A 23647-nucleotide genomic window follows, 5' to 3' on the forward strand; every position below is an offset into this window, starting at 1 on the left:
ACCGTGCAGAAGAGGTGGTGGGGGATGATACCAAAGAGCTCTGGTGGAAAACCATTAGTTGTCCGAGTTTCTTTTTCTGTTCAGTGGGGCCAAAGTTCAAAATGAGGCAAAGAAATAAAGGTGTCAATTAGTCTATAGATGACCTATATAATTTTATTAACCAATGCCACCCCGATAAATTCAACAAAATGAGTCTATTAGACAAAGGTACTCATCTAAACATTTTTTCTTCTTAACCTCAAAAGAAACGCTCCCTCCTCCCCCAGAGCTAACTCAGCCTCCGGGGTCCCTGTTCTCACCCTCCTCTGCATCCACAAGAACATTTTCTCAGCAATGTGTTCCTGCGGGGTCAGCTCTCCCCTTCACCTACTCAGGTCTCCTGTTGACAGTGCAGGACTGGCCCAGGCTGGTTCCACGCCTTATGGACGCCTAGTGCGTATCTGTTCTCATCCCCGGACAGTGGCTTCACGATATCACTCTATGTAATCTGCACAGCGCCGTGGTGAAGGCAGGACCCCCATTTTACGGAGTGTCAAAACCGCAGTCACCCGAAATGTCAGGGCAGTGACTCAAGACTGGGGCTGGCGCTGGAGCCTTGCGTTTCTTTCTCATATGCAGAGCTCTCTCGAGGCTGGCGTCGACTCTGTTTCTGTCTCAACATTACAAAGTCCTGGCTTGCTGTCAGAGACCCAGCGTTAAATGGCTGAAGGAGCTTGATAGATTGTGTGAAAATTTTATGGTCCTTCCGTCAGACACCATAATTTATTATCACATAATACATAGTCAGAAGAACCAAAAGAAACCATCCCACAAGGGCAAACAATGTGGAGGCAGCGGCCCTTTGACACTCTGAGGCCACAGGCATTATATGGATCCAATAAGAAAGCCACTTCTACAAGCGAGAGAACCACCTCTTGATCTTGCAAAATGTTTTTGGACACCTAAAGGCTCTTTTATTGCTGTGGCTGATTAAAATGAAAAGCTTAAATGACTAAAATGTTCTTTTTGATGAGTTTTTGCCATGAACTATGGACCTTGTAGTCCAGTGGGATTCAAGCCCTTTGATCCTGGGCACTCACATAAATTCCGAGTCATAAAACAACATTGGACTTGATTTTACTAGTGTGGCTGATGTGCCAGATTTGTAATGCAATCTTGTTTTCTCCCCTCCTCGTTCTTGGGCCCGTCCACCATTGTTTTATAGCAAAAAGGAAAGGCGTTTCCATTTGTTTCTGGAAATCAAGTTTCAAGATGGAGCAACTACTCTACCATGTAGAAATTTCACACAAAAATAATGACACTCTATTATAGTCATCAACATTAGAATCCATGTTATTTTCTGCGTCAGAAATATCAAAAAGAAAAGCCCTTTTATGTACAAAAATAATTATGGGTTCACTGCATAAGAGGGTTAGAAGACCATGCGGTTGGGAACTCTAAATCTGAAGTAGGAAAAATAAGGTCAGAGGTAACATTCATAAATTTCTAGCAGGACTAATTGAAAATAAGCTTTAAAACTAATATCTTAGTTTTTAAATTTAATTCCCCTAAAAAAAAGAACCAGTATCTGTGAGAGAAGTAAAGCTAATATTCAATGAGACATCTGTTTAACAAAAACCTGAAATAAATGTATCTTTGACATTTAACTCACTTCCTTTCCTAATCTTCTAAGCATTTTCCTGGGTATGTATCTGTACGATAGTCCTATTACTTCTAGTTGTAGAAGTAAAAGTTTTACTATTAAATGTCTATGAGGGAACAAAAATGCAAATCATTTTCCAAAGACCTGTATGAGTTACAGAGACCAAATTGATCAATAGTGGGTCACAGATAGTTATTTTTTATGGAGTAAAATAGCGGTTTGGGCTCAGCGAGATCAACAATCTGTTTTGTTGATCATTTATATAGACCAGGATATACTGATTTAAGTTGGATAATTAGTTTTTTAGCGATTTCAGTTTTCATAGATGACCTGAAGGCTAGAAAATTGCTCACCAAGGTTATTTTGTGAATGACATGGGGCACAAGAGTCATGATAAGTCTCAACAGTTCTAATTTGAAAAGAGTTTCCATTAAGTATGCCAATGTCACTATCCCACGGGCAATGTGTCACGATGCTCTCAGCAGCGGTCTCTCGTGCCATGCCTGCAGACCCAGGGGACGTTTCTGAGAGCGGTCCATCTGGAGAAAGGACATTCCAGCACACATTCACCTCCTTGCCTTTAGGTGTGACTATATAAGATTAAGCCATGTGAAACTGCTCTTGGATAAGTTAAAAATAGGTCAAGTATCAGCAATTTCATATGGTTCAACTTATATGCTCCATAAAAATTTGAAAAAAAAAGCATTCATCTGTTGTCCCAATTAATAATTTAAATTATGTTATTATATCTATGTATTTGCAACAGACATTGGTTATAGGTGGGGGTGTCTTTTGAAAATGCAAATCTGTTCACATGACAGAGTCCTCTGTTCAGAGTTAGTCAGCAGATTCTCATTGCTCTGAGAATAAACTTGGGAAACCTTGAAAAGACCAAAACACCCTTCCAGATTGCAGCCCCTTGCCCTCTTCCACTTCGTTTTTTTTTTTTTGCAAACTGCAGCCCATGAGCCATTCGTGCACTAGCGAATCAACTTGTGATTTTTCACCAGCTTTTTAAAAAGACTTGACATATCAGAGGAAATAAATTCTGTTTAATAAAATTATTATTTCCCATACACACACACACACACACACACATACACACACAATCTGGGTTTCAGTATAAAATGCATTTTTTTATTCTGGGATGCAGCTTAACAAGTCTGAAGCACACCACCCCAGAGCTTCCCGCCCAACCTTCCTCCTGTCCGTCACTTTCTGCGCTCCAGGCACACGGGCCTCTCTCAGTCCTCACACCAGCCAAGCTCCTGTTCGCCTCTCATATCTCAGCTTAAATGTCACTTTCCAACATTATCCTTCCCCGACTTTCCATCTAAAGTATCCCCTATCATAGCATCTCATACTACATACTTCTCCACAGCACTCACATAATTATATTTACTGAATGATTATTTTGTCAATATCTGTCTCTCTAACTGGACTATAAGCTCCAGGAAGTAAGGACCATGTTTATTCTGTTCCTTCCAGCATCTGGTACAGTGCCTGTCACCCAGTACGTAACGTACAGTGAATCACTGAATGATGGAGACCTCTAATTTCCATTTGATGATTTCATTCTTAGATAAAATACAAATGATCAATTTCATAGGGCACTGTTTTTAGACGGCTGTTTCCCTTTTGTCATAGAAAGTATGTATATATATCGATAAATACATCATGTATTGCTTCTGAAAGTACACTAAGCATTATGCCTGTAAGTACAGATTTATATAACTATATCCATGAATACTGTTCTGCGAAATGAGGTAAGAGTAGTTTTATTTTTCATGTGTTTAAAGCAAAGCTCTGAACTGGAATGCTGTTTCAACCATCAAAACAAAATCGACTTGGTGTTTCATTTAGAGGAAAAGGGTCAAGCTGACCTCCAGTGGTGAGATTGGGGAATGGCTTCTAAAATCATTGTAAAATACCCAGGTTACCAATCACACAAACCCACACACACATGCAATATACCTATCACAATCAGTACTTTAAATTACATGTGTTGCGTATATTTGCTGAGATAAGGGTCATGCCATAAAAAGTATCAAAACAAAATAAGCACAACTGTATTATGCCTATTTTAGAGACACGTACAGCAGCTTCTGGAGACTGTAAAAGAAAGTGCCACTCATTCACGCCAATCACAACATCTGACACGTGCAAATTTTAGTTGAGGGATAAAATCTGGAATTTGCAAAATACAAGAGAAGTAGGTAAGTTCTAGATGCTACTAGTCATTAGCATATGGTCTAATATTAGCTAATATTAAAAACCTAGTTTAAGCTGCCTTAGTGCCAGTTGTCATTTAGCCTTTATTCTATTTCCCCAACTAAATGGCAAACCCTCTAAGTCCAGAATGCAGGGTGTGCGTAAGTGTAGTGTCTGGCATGTAGTGGTAGGCAGCGCATGTTAGCTGATATTGTCATCATCATTATTAAATGATATTTCACACCCAAGCATATCTCTTATGTTTGACAGGTGCTCAATTTGTATTTGATTGCACAGAAGATAAACAATAAAGAGCAGATTTAAGGATCTAAAATTATACTTTAGTAAGCTAATCCTCATAGCAAAACAATTTTGAAGCAACACCTTACTCTGGGCTCCCAAATCTGTGTTATAACTACTGGGGTGTTTCTACGTTTGGATGTTTCCTTCATAAAATCATGCAGCAGGAGTATAGTTACATCAGCAGGCAGTAATGGAAGCGGGAGCACCACATTTTTATAACAAAAATGTTAAAAACAATGCTCTTTGAAACATTAAGTAGAATATTGACCACGGAATGTTTTTCTTTCATATAGGTGCGTGCTTTATGCTGGAAGATGTTCACTACCATAAAGTATTCCACAGCCGCCTGCTTAAAGTAAAGTAAACCCACAGCTCCTATGCACACACACAGCAGCTCCATTTATCGGTCATCTGCCACCTGTCACTGTCCCCCACTCCACTACCACGACGCTCGCGATCAGCATCCTGTCAAGGAAGTTGTGGTATTACCTTGACCACTCTTCAGATGAGAAACTGAAGCTCAGAAAGATTTAAATAATTTGTTCAAGACCACACATCCAGTGGGTAGTGGAGACAGAATTCAAACTCAAGGAAGACTTCACATCTGTGTCTCTACTCACCTGACCTGCCGAGGGTTATGCTGCATTTCTTTCAATGAATGGTTACTTGGCTTCAATATATAGGTTCCTTGTTCAAAATATTCTTCCCCTCGAGTCATCACTTTTTAGGAGTGATATTCTACTCAGGGATGGATCTAAAACAAGGATCAGTCCTGAAACAAGGTCTTGTCATGAATACTCTCTAGGCAGGGATCTCCACATATAAGAACTTCCAGAGGCAGTTCAGTATAGAAGAATGCCACCTGATAGGGTTGGTGTAATAACTCATTTAGTCCTTGTATATAAAGATTAGCACATGGTAAGTGAGCAATAAATACCAGCTATTATTATTATTGTTATTCCTCTTCTAGGACACAGAGCAAGGTAGAACTAGTCACAGTGAAATGGTTAAAGCATACACACTCAGTGTGCACACACAAGACACAAAAAATTCACACTACAGATTCTAAAGCCCATATGAAATTGGACTTATTAGAAGAAGCAGCAGGTGTCGTTTATCAGGCATGGTTCCGTCCTACAAGTAGGGGATAGCATGGGGAACAGCCACATCACCCCATGTGCTTAAGGAATCAGTAATGCTGGGAGCTGTTGGGGAAGATCAAATTTAAGAACAGCTGAGGAACCTCCCTGTTTAAATTGAAGAAATCAATGAAGTAAGGAGCTGGCAAGATGCATAGAAGTTTTGCCCCGGTATTTTCTTACTTAATTTTTGGTCTCAGAAACTTATCTCTCTGAGACTCAGGTTTCAAATCTCTAAGATGAATATAGACAAACTACCGTAATCAAAATTACGGTGACAAAGACTAGAGGCTCTTCCTCAGACTGGGCTCAGGACCAGTTCTAAGAAGTGGAGTAGAAGAAAGCAATCTCCTCCCGGCTCCTCCAGGTAGGGAGAAGGGAAGAAGAGCTCGTCATTCCTGAAACCAGTGAAAGAAGAGGATGCAGTTGCTATTCCTCTTTTTCCCAACACCACACGAATATCCCCACTGTTTTCACCGCTCAAGGAGCTAACACGGGATAAGAACTGAGGATGCAGAGGTCCTCGCCACAGGATAAAGGGCAGAAAAAGTTAGAAAGCGAATGTACTGAAGAAAGCGAATCAAGTCAGTTGAAAGGTGACAGTGGAAACGGAGCAGGTTGAAAAGCCAGACAGAGCTGGTGAGTAAGTCCCACTCACCAGCTGTGAAAGCTCAGGAGAGCACCTCCCTTCTCTGAGTCTCAGCTGATTAGAACTTAGGTCTCTGGAGCAGCCAGCAGCTGTGCCTGGCGGGGCTTGTCCTTCCTGCTCCCTGCATAACTACAACCACCCGCAGTTAAGTCCCATCGCAAAGGGAATTTAAACCCTAAAAATCAAAAATGTTTTCCCTATCCCTTCCTAAAAATGCCCCATAACACAGACCATACCCAATGATTTGCACTAAAAGCTTATCTTTCACTCACCCCTCCTGCAATGCTGCCCTCCCCATCCCATCAGCAGCCCTTTTAAGGAAAGACAGTAGATAAAAGGGAAAGCGGGAAAGGAAAAGAAACGCAAAATCCACAAAGGTCCATAAGCTCAAGAGACTTTTGCCTGGTAGGCGTGATACCAGGGAAACCGTGGGAGAGGACAGTTTGACTCAGCCCTCCCATGCTCCATACTGGAGTCACCAACTCAGGTGTCCGCAGGGCCAGACACTCGCATAAACACGCGAAGGGGCCTGGATCTAAGACAACGGGAAGTGTGGGGACATGTGGCAAGTTACGACAGACATGCATGCGGATTTAACAGTAATCAAAGATGACTTTGAAAATGACACTGTGCTGATCTAACAAACTTTCTGGGGTTGTGTTTGACGGCGCCCCAAGTTTAAGAACTCTGTGACTCTCCTAACACTCTCAAAAATAGCCTTCTACCAAAACACTGAATCACGGAGGAGTTTCTAACAACATCCACTCAGAACACTCAGCACTCATTCATTCTATTTCAGCTGGTGGCCTACCTAGCACTGCTGCAGGTAACGGGGACAAGGGGACCTCAAAGTCTTTTGGACTGAGTTGAGCCAGACACATGGAACCACTCTGCCCAGGCCAGAAGTAACAGAACTTCAGACTGAAGGGAGACTTAGACCCCTTAGTCCTGCAATTTCACTTTACAGCTAAAGAATCTATTATTTACCCAGTAATAGACTACACAAAACTCCCAGAATTCTTGAGGCAGAACAAGTCTGGAGAGAAGGAAGCACTCCCCGCGAAGAGTCAAGAAAGCGAAGGAAACCATTCAAAAACTCATCTGTTCTGATATCAGCCTATCACCTAAAGTCAAAAACTACTGAAAAAGGGGAAACTATCTTGGCTCACACAAGCGACTCCTGTTTTGAGTTTCAGACTCAGTGGACATGATGGAGATGACAGCACATGAGGAAGGGGCACAAAACATGCATCGGCGTCCATGATGTGAATGAGTAGTGCACATAGTCTTTGCTCTGCAACCAGCTTCCTTCCGTTAGCAAGCACGACATGACAAGATACCTGAATTACATGGAGCAAGGTGGCACCCTGCAGGCTGAGACAAAGGACTCTAGGGCTGCTAAGTCAGCTGGGGAATTAATTGTGTTTTTCATCAATATTCCAAATATGTCCGCTGGCTTCTGGGTAGACAGTGGCTTAAAAGGCACCTCAACACCAGTAAACCAGCAATTCTACTAAACTCATAATGTTGTACTATAAATCCACAATGAAACAACGAATTAAAACATTTCTTGACATTTAAAATTTTTTCTTCTTTTTGGCATCTCAGCAATGAATAATACTAAAATCAGAACTTAGGGGAATACCACAAGGGTTTAATGAAATCATATTTCATCTTTGCAAAAGTTCTGTTTATTGGTCTACAAAGTATTCCCTCTCCCTCACAGTAATCTCCAGGAATTAACAGACTTAAACGCATTGTGTTGATAACAAAGAACATAACAAATGGAAAAGGCTCAGGATTTATGTGTCTTTATAAATTTAGCTGTATCAGCTCGAGTGTACTTTGTACTCAGTTTTGTTTAAACAGCAGCCGTGTGTAACTATTAGAAGAGGGCCAGTGGAGTGCGCTGGAGATAGAAGAGAAAGGAGACCTATGTTCCTCCTACCGCAGGCCAACATAGCATCTGCTTCTCTCGGGGACAACAAGGTGAGAGTAAGTTAATTTCCAGTCTGGCATCCCTCACTGGATCATCTCACGGAGGGAGTGACCATGCTAGAAATAGGAGCGCATTGCACAAGGAGTGGGGGCCTGCCAGAGGCCATCACTCAGCACACGCTCCCTCAGTGCAGGGCTACGCGTGTGACGAATGGGGCAGAGGGAAAGAGGTTCCTCTAAAGGAGATGTCCCTGTTGGCTGGTTCTTTGTCTTCAGTCCTACAACCCAAAGAACATTAGTTAAAAACAGATCAAAACAATCTGTCATCTCCATGGCACCTACTTCCAAACTTAAAGTACAGGTCAAAAACAATATTCTTCAGGTATCCAAAACTGCTCAAAAGCGAGATGAGGGGTATGCAGTTTATTCTTCCCCAACTTTCAAAATTGAGGAAGCAGAGAGCCAAATAAGTCCTACCCACCCTATGCTCAAGCTTCCCTCTTGTCATAAAGAAGAATTTGGCCTCCATAAATTTCATAAAATTTTATTTTATTTTATTTCCATAAAATTCAAAGGTGCTAGTAGAGATTATGTGGCCTGATCCCGCATTTTAGAAATTAGGAAACTCCAAGCGTACGATGGAGCAAAGAGAGTCTCTCCAATAAACGGTGTTGAGAAAACCAGACTGTTATGTGTGAAAAATGAAACTAGACCACCAACTCACACCATACATCAAAATAAACTTGAAATAGATAAAAGACTTAAACATAAATTGTGATACCATAAAAAATCCTAGCAGAAAATATAGGCAGTAAGATTTCAGATATCTCACATAGCAATACTTTTCCAATATATCTCTTAGGGCAAGGGGAATAAAGAAAAAATAAACAAATGGGACTAGAGCAAATTAAAAAGCTTCTGCATGGCTAAAGAAAACATCATCAAATGAAAAGGGCACCTACTGTAATTGCTAGCTATCAGAGAGATGCAAATTACAACCATAGTGAGATACCACTTCACACTGGTCAGAGTGCTGGCAAGGATGTGGAGAAAAGGGAATCCTAGTGCAGACTGTTGCAACCATTGTGGAAAACAGTATGGAATTTCTTCAAAAAATTAAAAATGGAATTACCTTTTGACCCAGCAATTCCACTGTTGGGATTATATACCCTAGGACTCCTGAAACAGCAATCCAAAAGAACCTATGCACCCCAATGTTCATAGCAGTGCTACTTATAATAGCCAAGAGTTGCAAACAGCCTAAGTGCCCATCAGTAGAAGAGTTGAGTAAAAAACTATAGTATGTACACACACACACACACACACACACACACACACAATGGAATACTAAACAGCAGGAAAACAGAAGGAATTCCTACCTTTTGCAACAGCATGGATGGAACTGGAGACTGTTATGTTAAGTGAAATAAGACAGTGAAAGACAAATACAATATGATCTCACTTATAAAAAGAATCTAATGAACAAGATAAACTAATGAGTAAAATGGAACCAGAGGCATAGAATCATGGAACAGACTGACAGCTTTAAGAGGGGAGGAGGAAGATGCGGGCTGTTTAAAAGATGGTGAAGGGATTAGTCAAAGAACATATAGGGAGGACCCATGGACATGGACAATGGTGTAGGGATTGACTGAGGAAGTGAGGGATGGGCTGGATGGAGGGGAGGCAAAGGGGGGAAAATTGGGACAACTGTAACAGCATAAACAATAATAAAAATAAGAGAAATTAGGAAACTAAGCCCTAAAGCATTGTTTGATGTTCACGTTTATCACACCAAACCTAAGACCTAAGAATTCACAACTTCTGACTCTAAATCTAATGCTCTTTCCATGAATACTACCTTGATTACTGGAAGGAGGATAGGCTTCAAAGTCAGACAGATCTAGGTGGATTCAAATTCAGGTTCTCCTCTTACCAGTCTAGGACGTCTGACAAGTCAAGTGGATCTCTGAGAGCCTCACGTTTTACCATCTTTAAAACGGAGATGAATACACCACTCTGCTTATATTTCTACATTTACTCTTTGTAATACTGGATGCTCTCTCTCTCTCCCCTTCTCCCTCTCTTACTCCTTCCTTACTTTCTCCTCCTTCTTCCCTCTTCCTTCTCCTTCTCTCTTCCTTCCTCTCCCATCGGATTCTCCCTGCTATGTGAGGATACAGCTTCTGTAAACCCTGAATAAGGCTCTCACCACGAACCTGACCCTGCAGGCATCCTGACCTCAGAAGTCCAACCTTCAATCCAAAATTATGAAAAATAGATATTTGTTGTTTAAGCAAAAAGAAAAAAATACTAATGCTAAATGATGGGAACAGGTTGGCACATAGTATGGATTGGATTAAAAGTTAGGCACTAGTGTTTTTCAACTGTAGGTTGTTATATAACAGCCTATATATTTTTGCATCATCTATTTGCCAAACACTTTGGTAGGTACTTTAAAAGCTGTAGAGACAAACATCCATGTTCCCAGCAGGATGCCTATGTCAGCAGATTAGGAAGGAAGACCTCGGTGGACACCAATCAAGAATTTAATTTAAACTACCTGAATGTACATTGAGATAAGATTATAAGGGTCAACATAGAGCAATATTCAAAAAAAAAAATGAGTTACCCAGGGGAAAAGTTAATGTGGGAAGCAAATTATACAGTTTTCTCTCTTGTAGTTCTTTTCTGTATATGGTACAGCCCTAACAGGGGAACAAGATATTTCCTAAACTTCTTTACCATGAAGTCTTTTTGTCGAGAAGCACTTCAGAGGCTCACTGTTCAGGGGAATGAGCCTCGGGAAACCTGGTTTAGAGTCCTCTGATAGAGAGCACAGAGGCAGAAGAACAGCTGAAAGATCCTGGGAAAATCACCCTAAAAGAATAAGTCAAATGTCTCAAGAAGTCCTCAACCAAAGGAGCCTGAGGACCACTCTAAGCCCAAGTTGCTCAATCACAGGGAGACTGGTCTAGAGAAAAAGGAATGAGAAAGAACAATACAGAGCAATGCACTACGTAACTAGCACCACTGCACCTACACCACACCCAATAACCCTAAGGGACGGAGCAGCAGCAGCACGTCACACTGAGAGAGCTAAGTCCCAGAGAAGCTGATTCACTTCTTAACGTCACAGTGCAAGGAGCTGAACTGCGTCCCTACTCAAAACCCCGAGGTCTTTCACATTCTCATTGTGCTTAAAATAATATCACACTCAATTCTCTGACTATAATAAGGCAAAAGATCAGCTTTACAGTCACACGTTGTGCACAATAGCTGTGACGGTAATTTTCAAATCTTGCTTCTAAGCAAGCTCACAGAAACAACTGTTTGTACTGTGGGAGAATTGGTTTCATTGCATGCTTTAGAAGGGCAAGTCTGAACTGTGTTTCTACCCGGTGGTCATGAACTCATAGTTAATGGCTACCACAGGCAAAAATTTCTTAAATAAGTGAAAACCTGTAAAGGTAAGGCACTACATTTTCAAAAATAAAGTCGGTAACATAGAATTATGTAAAAGTGCAAAATGAACCAGATGATGCTAAGTATCAGGAAGTGATCATAAACCCTCAAGGCACAGTTTGCTAAATAAAATGCACACTTGGACAAAATAATTTTGCTGTGGTTATACTATAAATGACATGAAATAAGGAAGCCACAGACAGCGTTTGACCTGCCACCAAGCTCCTACTGGAGATTCAAAAAGAAAACTCAGCCACGTGCTTTGACTTTGTGTAGAATGCATATAAATATAAGGTGTGGGAAATTGAGTCCAGTCATCATTAAATCTTTGGTTTTGAACTATAAAGGGGAATCTGTACATAAGTTCCTACACATTTTGAAAGGCTTGTCCTGAGACCATGCCCTGTGCCCTTACTAGGGAACAGCACTCCACAAACGGCCAGCATGGCATTAAACTCTCCAGACTCCCCCGCTCACAGGCCTGGGCACTCGGACCTAAAAACGTCAACCTCCAACCAAGTTATTTCAGGTGGTAAGGATCCCATTTGCAGGTCAGGGAACTGAACACTGAAGGTTCTGTGAGTTTAGGCTCTCTGTTTATTGAATCATGTCACATGTTAAGCTCTATGAAAATATTCCAAAAAAGCTACGCATGATATATATCAATGCTCATATGTGGTGACAGAAGTAATTACTTTTCCTGTATGCTTTAATCATGCAATCTTTCTGACTCTAGAAAGGCATGTGGAAGAAGCCCTGAAACACATCTGACTTGTCCATGACCTGTAAGTGGAGAAAGAAAATCTAACAGGCAGTTGAAGGCAGTTGAAGGCAGTTGAAGGCTACTAATGGAAATTACAGTCCAAAGAAACAAACATTGAAACAGTAGTCCCCCACCCATCACCTTCCACTGGTCCTGTGGCAATAGTTGCAACTTTGTTACTCTGTAAAGTGAAGCAGGTAGAGATGATATTCAGTGAGTGCCCACAGCACAGCCAGGCTAGGTTATCGTCTGTTTTATGGGCAGCTGCTGTTCTGACTGATTGGTACTCCTGCCAATCTAGTTACTTTCTTTTCTATGCCTTCCAGAGAACAGGGGTTAATTAAAGCATAAAGGAGCCAGGTAAGTGAAATGGCCCAGAGTGGGGACAGTGGCAAATTAGAGAACAAGTGTACCCAATGAAGTAGAGACCGGCCACTCCACCCCTACAGGTTGAAGTCACACAGGAAAATGAGCCCACCATCGTTGCCAGAAAACCCTCTAGAATGAGTTGCTGGTTTTCTGCTGGGGGCCGCCTGTGGCTGCTGACATGGTTCTGAACTACAGCTAAGTGTGTATGGACTGGTGCTCTGCCCTGCCCTGATGACAGGAGGGCTGTGGCAATTGGTTTCAGCAATTAGGTGTTAATCACAAATATTGGGCAAAAATATTTTTTATAGTTTAATGAAAAGGGCATTCGAAGAACAGACAGTTCTTCCAGAATTTAAAGAGCACTGAAGATATAACTAGAACCGTTTTTTAACCTTTACTATTGTCACTCGTACCTTGGTCTGATTTGATTTTAAGTACAGATCATGATCCCAATATACTTTTTTCCTTTCCATCTACTCTTCTCTTTCCCTTCTCCAACCTTTCCATCTATCTTAAACTAAAGTTTCCTTGGTTTGGGGTGGACGATCATAGGACTTTTATGAGATGGCACAAAAGAATGTATGTAATTGTCTAAAACAATACCCAGCAGAGAGTAAGAACTCCAAGGTTGTTAAGCACCTTCAGTTACTATGAATATTATTGAGTGCTCAAAGTCCTCAACAGGGCTGATCTTTGGGAAAGCTAGTGTTAACTCTTCAAAACGAAGCTGTTGCCTACAATTTCTGCTCACAGAATCAGTCAGTCTGTACCCAACCTTGTTAGCAACCTGCTTCTTAAATTAATCTCCAGTTCGTTTCCTCTGAGACAGCTGAGAATCTTTTGCACAGCAGAACACAGATGAAGAAAGAGAGGTCTCCAGTAGAGCATTTTGCAACAAAAAAGATAAGGGCCTCCACCTTTCTTTTTCCCCAGGAGACAGAGGTATTCTTCCACTTTTTTGTTTCTTTGTAAAGCAGACTCATTCCCCACTTAACCCCTGCTGAGTGGGGGTGGCTTGAATTCACACACCATAGGACTTACTTAATGATCTTTATTTTCAATGGCTTCATGTATAATCTAACATGTGGTCCCAGCTGTTTTAAAAGTGCATTATCACTTATTCAAAAGACAACTATTTGATCCACCATTTTATCAAATTAGCAAGTAACCAGTGAAAACTAAACACCAAGTTTTATTTTTAATTTATACCTCTCCGGAGGGATGGGGTCAAGCCAGCTATCAATCAACTAGAATCAGTGACTGATTCAATATTTTCTTATTTGAAATTAAGACTCCGAAACGTCCTGTTTCAGGCAGAAATAAGGGGTTGACAAGTAGATGATGGGACAAAGGAAACGATGCCTCAGGCTCTCTGGGCTTCGCCAAAGGGGACCAAGTCAGGATAGGGAACAGAGGGCTCCACTCCACTCTTCCTCCTCCTAGGGTCACTTCCTTAGGCACCTTAGCCTGCATGATGATATCTTACTGCAGCATGTGCTGACACGCAGACAAATACAAACGGACGAATGGAAGTAAGCCAAACCAAACAACTTTACACTGAGCGCACGTTTAAATACTTCTGATAAACAGCAAAAGTCTAAGTACTCTATTATTGTTCCTGCTTCAAGCATAAAACCATCATTTTTCCAGATCAAATCATTTGCCCATTCTAATGCATTTGTGGTGTTTTTTTAAAAAAACAGAGTACAAGGCTTTCCTCCCCAGGGCGGACTTGGTGCTCACTGGCAGGTGCCAGCTGCAGGTGCTGTCGAAGCAAATATGCCTTCCCAAGGGAAATATTTACTTCAGCACATGAGTAAACCAAGAATCAGCCTCACTCAACCAGTTCAACAGAATCAAAGAGATGTACCTGTAGGTTTTCAATTTCTTCTTTGTGTTCTCTCTTCAAGTGTAAAATAGCAGCTTGGTATTCTGTAAGATCACAAAAGAAGCCAGTTACAAAGAAGCACAAATTTATAGACAAAATTCAAAGTGGCCATCTTTGAGATTCCAGAGGTGCCTGTGCAAGGAAGCTGAGTACATAAATGCCACAATTTGACATGAACTTGACAAGATATGCTGAACATTGAGACAAGATAGGACAAGTAGCTCAGCATAGATGGGAAATCTCTTTCCATTTAGCAAACCCTGAATTATAATAAGCATCAAATTAAGTACATAGGACAGGGTTAAAAAAAAAAAGCACAATGAGTGTTCCAGATAAAGACAGGGTCAGGGTTTTGCTTCAAGGAGGAGTTGAAGTCGAGGCCTCACAGAAAACAAATGCAGATGTGTTAAGAACAGACACATAAGGAATAAAGGAAAACTTTCTTTATGAAATCAGAGGTTTTTATTTTTAAGTCTCTCCACCCCCAAATAAATCTCCATTTGAATGCAAGGCTAAGCGAGGGCCAGGGCTGATTTTCCCCTTTAGAACACTTCAGAAAGGCAAGACCATTTGTCATTTGGGTGAGAGAATGTAGTGCGAGTTGAAGTTGAAAGGAGGACAAAAATAAATTTCTGGCCCAATTTAGTCTTTGTCTAATAATGTTTATTCCAACAATAAGTCCCAAGTGTACACAGGGACTCCGGCCAACTGCTGAAACGGCCACTCCCTGGCTGGGCATGAAGCAGCTATGACAACTTTATTTCCAGCAAGACGGCTAAGGATGTGGGGTCACAGAACTACACAGGCTGCAGAGACGCACAAAGCAAAACGCTGTGAGAAAACATTTTTGTGGGATAAACGAGCTTTTACAAATGTGTTTAGGTTCAGAGTATGAATAAGACAAATGTCAGCTGGATGTCATTTTAAAACGTATGAAAAGACAGGCTACTTCTTCAAGTGAATTTCAGAAGTCAATCTTGAAAGGCCAGGTTTCAATTCCAAAGTGGACAAGGGAGATCTTTGGTAAAGCCGTGACCGGGGAGAAGGGCTGCTGTTGATAACCATGACTAGTCATACTACTGCTCTCATGGGGAACGTGGTCCACTGAGACATGAATCCATCAGCAATTTCTGAGGTTTCTACCTCCAAACCATATCCTGAGCCAAACCGCTTCTCCCCATTCTGCAGTCACCACCATGGTCCAAGCCACCACCACCTTTTCCTTGGAGCTGAAAAGGTCACCTGCTTTCACTCTTCCACCACCAAAACCCATTCTCCTCACGCCATTCCGAAAGATCTTTGGAAGGCATGAACCAGGCCATGACCCATCTCTGGCTTTCTGCTGCATTTGGAGTGAAATCAAAACTCCCTACTGCAGCCCATGAGACCCTTCATGACCTGGCTCCTTCACACTTCTCCCTGTCTTCCCCTTGCTCATCACGCTCCAGGCACACTGGCTTTCTTGCTATCCCTTGAAGTTGTCAAGTTCTTTTCTATCTCAGAATCCTTACTAATATTGGAGACAATAATAATGGGCTGTATTTATTGAGCACTTACTATGCACCAGGTGTTATCTAAGCACTTCACATGTATGAACTCATTTCATCCCTACAGTAATACTACGGTGCAGGTAGATTTTCCTCATTAAAGATGAAGGAAGGAACTGATGCAAAGGTCAGTAAGTTGCAGAGCTAGAAAAAATACATAATTCAATGATTGATTGAATGTATAAATAAACTGTGGTATAGCCATAAAATGGAATACTACTCAGCAATAATAAGAAATGAATGGGACTTCCGCCAAGATGGAGGCATAGGTGGAAACACTGTGCCTTCTCCCACAACCAGGTTTGAATACAACAAAGGTTTGGAGAAACAAAGACACAACCAAAGGACAGAAAATTGAATTATACGGAAGTCCGACTACATTCAACGGGGACGGTAAGAGGGGCGGAGCCAGCAGCGAGCAGGATCGGGCAGGACAGGGCCCCCGACCCAGGCGCGCAGACAGACGGGAACCAGTTGGGGTGCGGGGCAGACCACGGGCGCATATTCGCGCACAGTGAGACAGACCACGCAGGCCCCAGGGGGCGAGAGCTGACAGCGGTGGCACACTCGCGTGCAGTGGGATGAAATGCGTGGGCCCGGTGACGGCAGCAACTGCGACACCAGTGAGGGCCGTGGCGGCAGGTGGCGGACAGGACGCCATAGTCCCTCTTTGACCCGGCCCCCACATACAGCGTCACAACCCAGTGACTTAGTTGCCCTTTGGCACCGGTGAGGGCTGGGGCGGCAAGCAGCAGACGGGACGCCAGAGTCCCTCTTTGACCCCACCCCCACATACAGTGTCACAACCCAGCAACTTAGTTGCCCTGCAATACCAGTGAGAGCCACTGTCCCTCTTTGACCCCACCCCCACATACAACGTCACAACCCAGCCACTGAGTTGCCCTGTTCTAGTGAACACTTTAGGGCTCTGATCCTGCTATGGAACAGGCACGAACAACCCGAAAAATGGCGCGAGAACTCAAAGTCCCAGAGCCAATAACTCTAAGCGACCAAGAAATTGCCAGCCTCTCAGAAGCACAATTCAGGACACTATTTATCAGGATGCTCACAGAACTGGTAGATTATAGTCACAAATTAGAGGAACAAAGTCACAAATTAGAGGAACATATGAAGGCTAAACTAATTGAAATGAAGGGAGATGCACAGGAAACCAATAGTGATGGAAAGGTAACGGGGACTCAAATCAATGGAATGGACCAGAAGGAAGAACAAAACATCCCACCAGAAAGGAATGAAGAAATGAGAATTCAAAAAAATGAGGAGAGGCTTAGGAACCTCCAGGACATCTTTAAACGTTCCAACATCCGAATTATAGGGGTACCAGAAGGGGGAAAGAAACAGCCACGAGTGGAAAACGTATTTGAACAAATAATAAAGGAGAACTTCCCCAGTCTGGCAAAGGAAATAGACTTCCAGGAAATCCAGGAAGCTCAGAGAGTGCCAAAGAAGTTGGACCCAAGAAGGAACACACCAAGGCACATCATAATTACATTAGCCAAGACCAAAATGAAGGAGAGAATCCTAGAAGCATCAAGGGATAAGGGGACAGTCACCTACAAAGGAGTACCCATCAGACTGTCAGCGGATTTCTCAAAAGAGACCTTACAGGCAAGAAGGGGCTGGAAAGAAGTATTCCAAGTCATGAAATCCAAAGACCTACAGCCAAGATTGCTTTATCCAGCAAAACTTTCATTTAGAATGGAAGGACAGATAAAGTGCTTCTCAGATAAGGTCAAGTTCAAGGAGTTCATCATCACCAAGCCCTTATTATATGAAATGCTAAAGGGACTTATATAAGAAAGAGATGATGAAAAATATTAACAGTGAAAGGACAGCAAACACACAGTTATTAACAACCACACCTAAAACAAAAGCAAACCAAGAGGACGGCTAGATCTGGAGAGGAACCATAGAAATGAAGAACACATGGAGGGTTAGCAACAGGGGGGTGGGAGGAGGAGAAGGGGGGAGAAGGCACAGAAAATAGCATAGACAGTAGGTAGAAAATAGATAGGGGGGAGGGTGAGAATAGTGGGGGAAATATAGAATCTAAAGAACTTGAGACACGTGGTTATAAACTAAGGGGGGGAGAATGGTGGGGGAGGGAGGGTGCGGGTGGAGGGGAATGAAGGGGGGAATAGAACAACTGTAATGGTATAATCAATAAAATATATTTTAAAAAAAAGAAATGAATGAATATCAAAGGCATCGCACAGAGGGAAGGAAGTCAGTCCCAAAAGGCTATTGTTTAATTCAACTTATATGACATCCTGGAAAAGACAAAAAACCCATGGGGATGAAACAGATCAGAGAAGTAGTGGCTAGAGGTTAGAGATGAGGAAAGGTTTGACTACAAATGGTCGGCACAAACAGGGACCTTTAGGGTGATGTAACCATTTTTCTATCCTGATTGAGGTGGTGGTTACATGAATCTATATATAGGTTAAAATTATAGAACTGGACACCAAAAAGAGAAAAAGTTAAGTCTATAATATGTTAATTTTTAAAAATCTGCATCAAACATTATACTTTGAAATGTTTTCCCTGGGAGATTCAGCATAACATGAGAATATGTGTTCCTAGCACTTATAGTCATCATTTTCCTAAGGGTATCAGCAGATGTCAGATGAGAACAAAAGGAAAGAAACACATTTGTGCAAGGGTCACACACGCATATATAAAAAAGGGAAAATAAAGCTATTATTCACTGTGATTGTATATTTAGAAAAATCCATGATTTTACAGACAAAATGTTAGAATTAATACGTGAGTTTAGTAGGATTGCTTGATATAAAATCAGTATACAAAAATATCGATATCAGGAAGTGTATAAACAAGAAAATTTAAGATAACTTTTACAGTACTCCTAACTGTATATAGTACTTAGAAAGAACCTTAACAAAAATATGTAAGACCTCATGAAAAGTCAAAAATGTCATACTGGAACATATTACAAAGAAAACTGTAGACAGATAGTGAGCCAGCCATGTTTTGGTAAGACTCAATACTATAGAGATGTTAAGTTTCTCAAATTGACCTACAGATTCAAGGCAATCCCATTCAACATTTCCAAGAGCTTTTGTTGGTTTGAAATTAAGGAGCTCAATCTCCACATATATTGAAGCACAGAAGTACAGAAAAACAATGAGCCAAGAAATTCTTGAAAAAATAAATTAAAAAGTAAGACTACCTACTAAAAATTATTTTTATAATTTTACTGACACAGGGGTGACAAACAGTCTAAAAGACTAGACTAGAGAGCCCAGAAATATAACTGAATTTATGGTCACTTGATATTTGGCTGAAGTAGCACAGGAGACATTTGTTTGTAGTAAGAATAGTGTTTTCAATAATGATAGGTTGGAAAAAGTAGATAAACATAAATCTGAACTCTAGCTCTATACCATATAATAATCCATTCTAAGTTGATTTAAGAGCTAAATTATTAAAAAAACATGTTTTGCCCTGGCTGGTGTAGCTCAGTGGATTGAGTGTGGGCCTGCAAACCACATAATCGCGGTTTGATTCCCAGTCAGGGCACATGCCTGGGTTGCAGGCCAGTTCCCAGCAGGGGACACACAAGAGGTAACCATACACTGATATCTCTCTCCTTCTCTCCGTCCCTTCCCCTCTAAAGATAAATAAATAAAATCTTTAAAAAATAAATAAATAAACATGTTTTATAATATAATATAGCATATTTTTTAAACTTCAGGATAGGAAAGAACTAATGTTTCAAACTGCACTATATATAAAAACTGATTGAATTTCACTATATTAAAATTAAGAATTTCTTTTCATAAAAATACATTATAAAGAGAAATAAAATATAAGCCACAGAGTGAGAGAATATACTTGAAACTAATAACCAAAGATCTACTATGTATCTACTACTATATCAATAATTTCTACAAAATTATAGGAAATAAAAAATAGGCAAATGTATCAATAAATGCTCTAAAACAAGGACATATGAATAACGGACAAATAAATTAAAAGGTGCTCATTCTCGTTAGCAATTAGAAATATTTAAAGTCCAGCAAAGCTGAGTGTTGGTAAGGATGTGGAGCAATGGAAACTCACACACAAGCAGTAGGGGTGTAAATTGGTATAATCACTATAGAGAGTGTTTGGCATTTTCTAATGAAGTGGAAAACACTAATACTCCCTATCTAGACATCCTAATCCAAGGTAAACAGAAATGAAAAAAAAAACTATAAAAGAAAAGCAAATAATGTTAACAAGAGTCCAGAACAGTGGTATCCAGGAGAAGAGAAATTGACTTGGGTTATGACTGAGCAGGGCAGCAACACATAGGTGTTCAATGAAAAGTTATTCGTTATCCTCTATGTTCTATGCCACTTTCTTTATGTATATCTAACATTGCAACATAAGGAAAAAGACTGCTCTAGTTATATTGCTTTTTGCCATATATCAAATAAAGAATATTATAAAAGTACAAGAGAGTCTCTAGATTAATAAAATAGGACCATTTAGTAAATGTGGGTCCTACGAATATTGAGTCCTAGACCAATAGCTAAACCTTAATCAATTTTCACCCTCTACGAAGTAGACAAAGGATTAGCTAAACCAACCTTTTTGCAAAACTGATGTCCCTTGGGAATAACACCTACATTCTAAATAGAAATTACACAGAATAAATTCTGAAATGATTCACTTTGTGTAAATTGTACCTATAAGGGTGTGACAGATACAGTGAAGACTAATTGACAGAGTGACAAAGGAGATCATTGCAACTCGAACACCCAGGAAATGTTGATTCATCTCCTCCTCAAACAGCTTTACCAGCAGTCCCACTGTGACAGCTGGCAAGAAAACACGACCCCATTCCTAACAAGGATGGCAAAATAGAACTTCTGGGCAGCATATAGAAGCAGGAGGTTAATGCCCTCACTTGAGGACTGCTGGCTTTGAGGGTTCACAAGAAAATGCTGGAAGAATATAAAGGTTACAAAATAATAAGTCAAAGTTGTGTTGGTGGTTTCCAAATGTGTCTTCTAGTGGCAGTCCCCTCCCCCACATTTTTAGGGGGCTTGCAAATGCCTTGGAGTAAATCAAGGCAAATCCTCCCTGTCTCTTGGGGGTAAGGATTGTGAGGGAAGTCTCAATTCAAAACTAAGCATGTTTGTTCAAGTCTTTTGCCCATTTTTTAATTGGGTTGTTTGTCTTCCAGCAGTGGAGTTGTGTGAATTCTTTATATATTTTAGAGATCAAACCCTTGTCCAAGGTATTATTGGCAAATATGTTTTTCCATATAGTTGGTTCTCTTTTCATTTCAATGCTGTTTTCTTTAGCCATGCAGAAGCTTTTTAATTTGATGAGGTCCCATTTGTTTATTCTTTCCTCTATGTCCCTTTCTCTAGGGGACATATCAGTGAAGATGTTCCTGTGAGATTTTCCTGTGAGATGTTCCTGTGAAGATGTTCCAGTGAGATTTTCCTGCTGATGTTTTCCTCTAGGACTTTTATGGTGTCACGACTTATATTTAAGTCTTTTATCCATCTTGAGTTTATTTTTGTGTATGTTTTTGTTTGGTCAAAACAGAACTTGACAGTGGTATTCAGTAGCTTAGGGACTCCACAAATGTGTGAAAAGGAGGAATCAAGATTTTGAATGTCGGGGCTTGAAAAGGGCAGACCTCTTTGAAGCTGCATTAGCCCCCAGTGGAAATTAACAGATGAATTCAAATAATCTAGCCCACAAAAAAAGAAGCGTAAAGAATGTCTTTTAGAAAAATAACACAATATATTAAGGACAGAAAAGGAAAAAAGATCCCTACTAGCAGGATTCAACATTTGGGGGGAAAATACATAAGAACTTCTCTTCATAAAAATAAAGTTCCTTCTAGTCAAGTATTTAGTTTAATTAGAAAGGCCCAACCACGTTTGGTGCACAAACCTCCCTTTTGACCATTTCACAACAAAACAGCCTTTCTGCCGAGTACAATCTTGCCTTCCAACTTGGTAATATGGGAGCAGGTAGTGACCACCGCCACAGTTCTCAGTGACTGACGAGTTTCTCTGAATCACACACAGGCACAGCTATCAATGAGGGCTGTTTCTCAGGGACTGTCCTAAATGCGCGACACAGATGAACTCGGGCCATCCTCACGTCATACTCACAAAGTAGATCGCATCATCTCAAGGCCCGTTTACAGATGAAAAAACTGAGGTGCACGGGTTGAACCATTTTCCCCACACCACATCCTAATAAGTGCCAAGGATGTCATTCACATTCCAAGAACCTGTGCTATTGACTACGCCGAGTTCCTTTGCTTACGGTGTTTGTCTGCTACTGTTGTTCATGTGCTTGGGTAAGCATTACGTGTAACGAAAAATCCCTACGGATTTAAAGGTTGCTGGCTTTGTCTAGTCACTAGAATTACTTGTAAACTTGGTAAATCTTTTCCATAACCCTTTGAATGGGACCTGGAATATTTTTAAACACAAAGAGGTTTAATAAACCTGGTGTCAACATGAACAGAGCAAGTTATAATGACCGATCCCACCCATTCTGAGATTATAATTCTTCAATCTTCTCTGTGGGGACTTTCAGACCCGCAGTTACCAGTTGATGGTTAAATTGGTTTTCATTTAAACTCTTGGGCATAAATACAAACCCTTCCCTACTACACGGACATATAACTCTGGCAACACTGGACTATGCACACAGTAGGAAAATTAGAAAATTTCGGGTCTCGCAAATGAATGACACTCATCTGCACTGTTTACGCTTCTCGTTGGCTCTACCCACTGCCATACATTGTTTGATGTCGGACTTTTACTGAGAGTGAAATGGGGAGCTATCAGAGAATCTTCAGCAGAGGCACGACATGTTTGTTCTTACATTTGAAAAAGCTCACTCTGGCTGCCGCGTTTGACTAGAGATTTGGGGGTGGGGGGATTGGGCATTGCGGGACAGTTATTACGGCATTACAGTCATTACAGTTATTATATTGTTACAAACATGTACCAGCACATACCTTCAGTCTTAAAGGGAAAGGATCCTTACTCTGAATTGTATTCGGAGAACACTCAGCATTCCCAAAGCTTTTGCACGCACAGTTGTGAGGTCATATATATTTTGGTAACAGACAGCTGGACTTTATTTTAATGCATGAAAATTTATTGTAATGTTCATTGGGAAAAAATCAAGCTAACACATAAAATCCATGATTTCATGACTGTTACTGTTATAAAATAGTGCTGATCGGAGTTTAGGCCGTAGGCTATCGGCCTCACCTGGAGCATCTTAGTAACGCCAATTCTCAGGCCAGCCTGACCCAGGCAGAGTAACAGACTCGGAGGATGTTTCAACAAGCCCTCCAGATAATTCTGACACATGCTTTAAGGCTAATTTTATTTAAACAAACATTAAAAAATAAAAAACTTAATTCATTTAAAGAATAAATTAAAAACCAATAGAAGGAAGTATAACTACATGCCCCAAATCAGAGCTGGCACATAAAAGGTGAAATTTGGGGAGACGTACTGATTGCTGACAGATGAATACACAAACAGTTGTCTGTAAACAAATGCAGAAACTTTTTCCAACCTGCTCTGCCACTAGCGAAAATGGTGCTGGTCATAAAATCAAAGTCACAAGCAAACTGCTTCAATATCAAAGAACAAAATCGAATTTGAGCTCTCATTTGACAAGCTTATGAAAGGAAAGTCTACGGCCTGGTCTTA

The 23647-nt window shown here is 40.8% G+C and overlaps 1 protein-coding gene across 1 annotated transcript in view; it reads right to left on the bottom strand.

The window, feature by feature from the left end:
- Positions 1–23647, bottom strand: part of FMN1 (formin 1) — a 265054-nt gene that overhangs the window by 202117 nt on the left and 39290 nt on the right. The window contains exon 3 of the mRNA XM_037056139.1: positions 14350–14411. Within this exon, the coding sequence (XP_036912034.1) occupies positions 14350–14411 (62 nt within the window). The remainder of the gene's footprint in view (positions 1–14349; positions 14412–23647) is intronic.

This window comes from Sturnira hondurensis, unplaced genomic scaffold (assembly GCF_014824575.4).
Source record: "Sturnira hondurensis isolate 20B ecotype Veracruz unplaced genomic scaffold, ASM1482457v3 Scaffold0008782, whole genome shotgun sequence".
NCBI lineage: Eukaryota > Metazoa > Chordata > Mammalia > Chiroptera > Phyllostomidae > Sturnira > Sturnira hondurensis.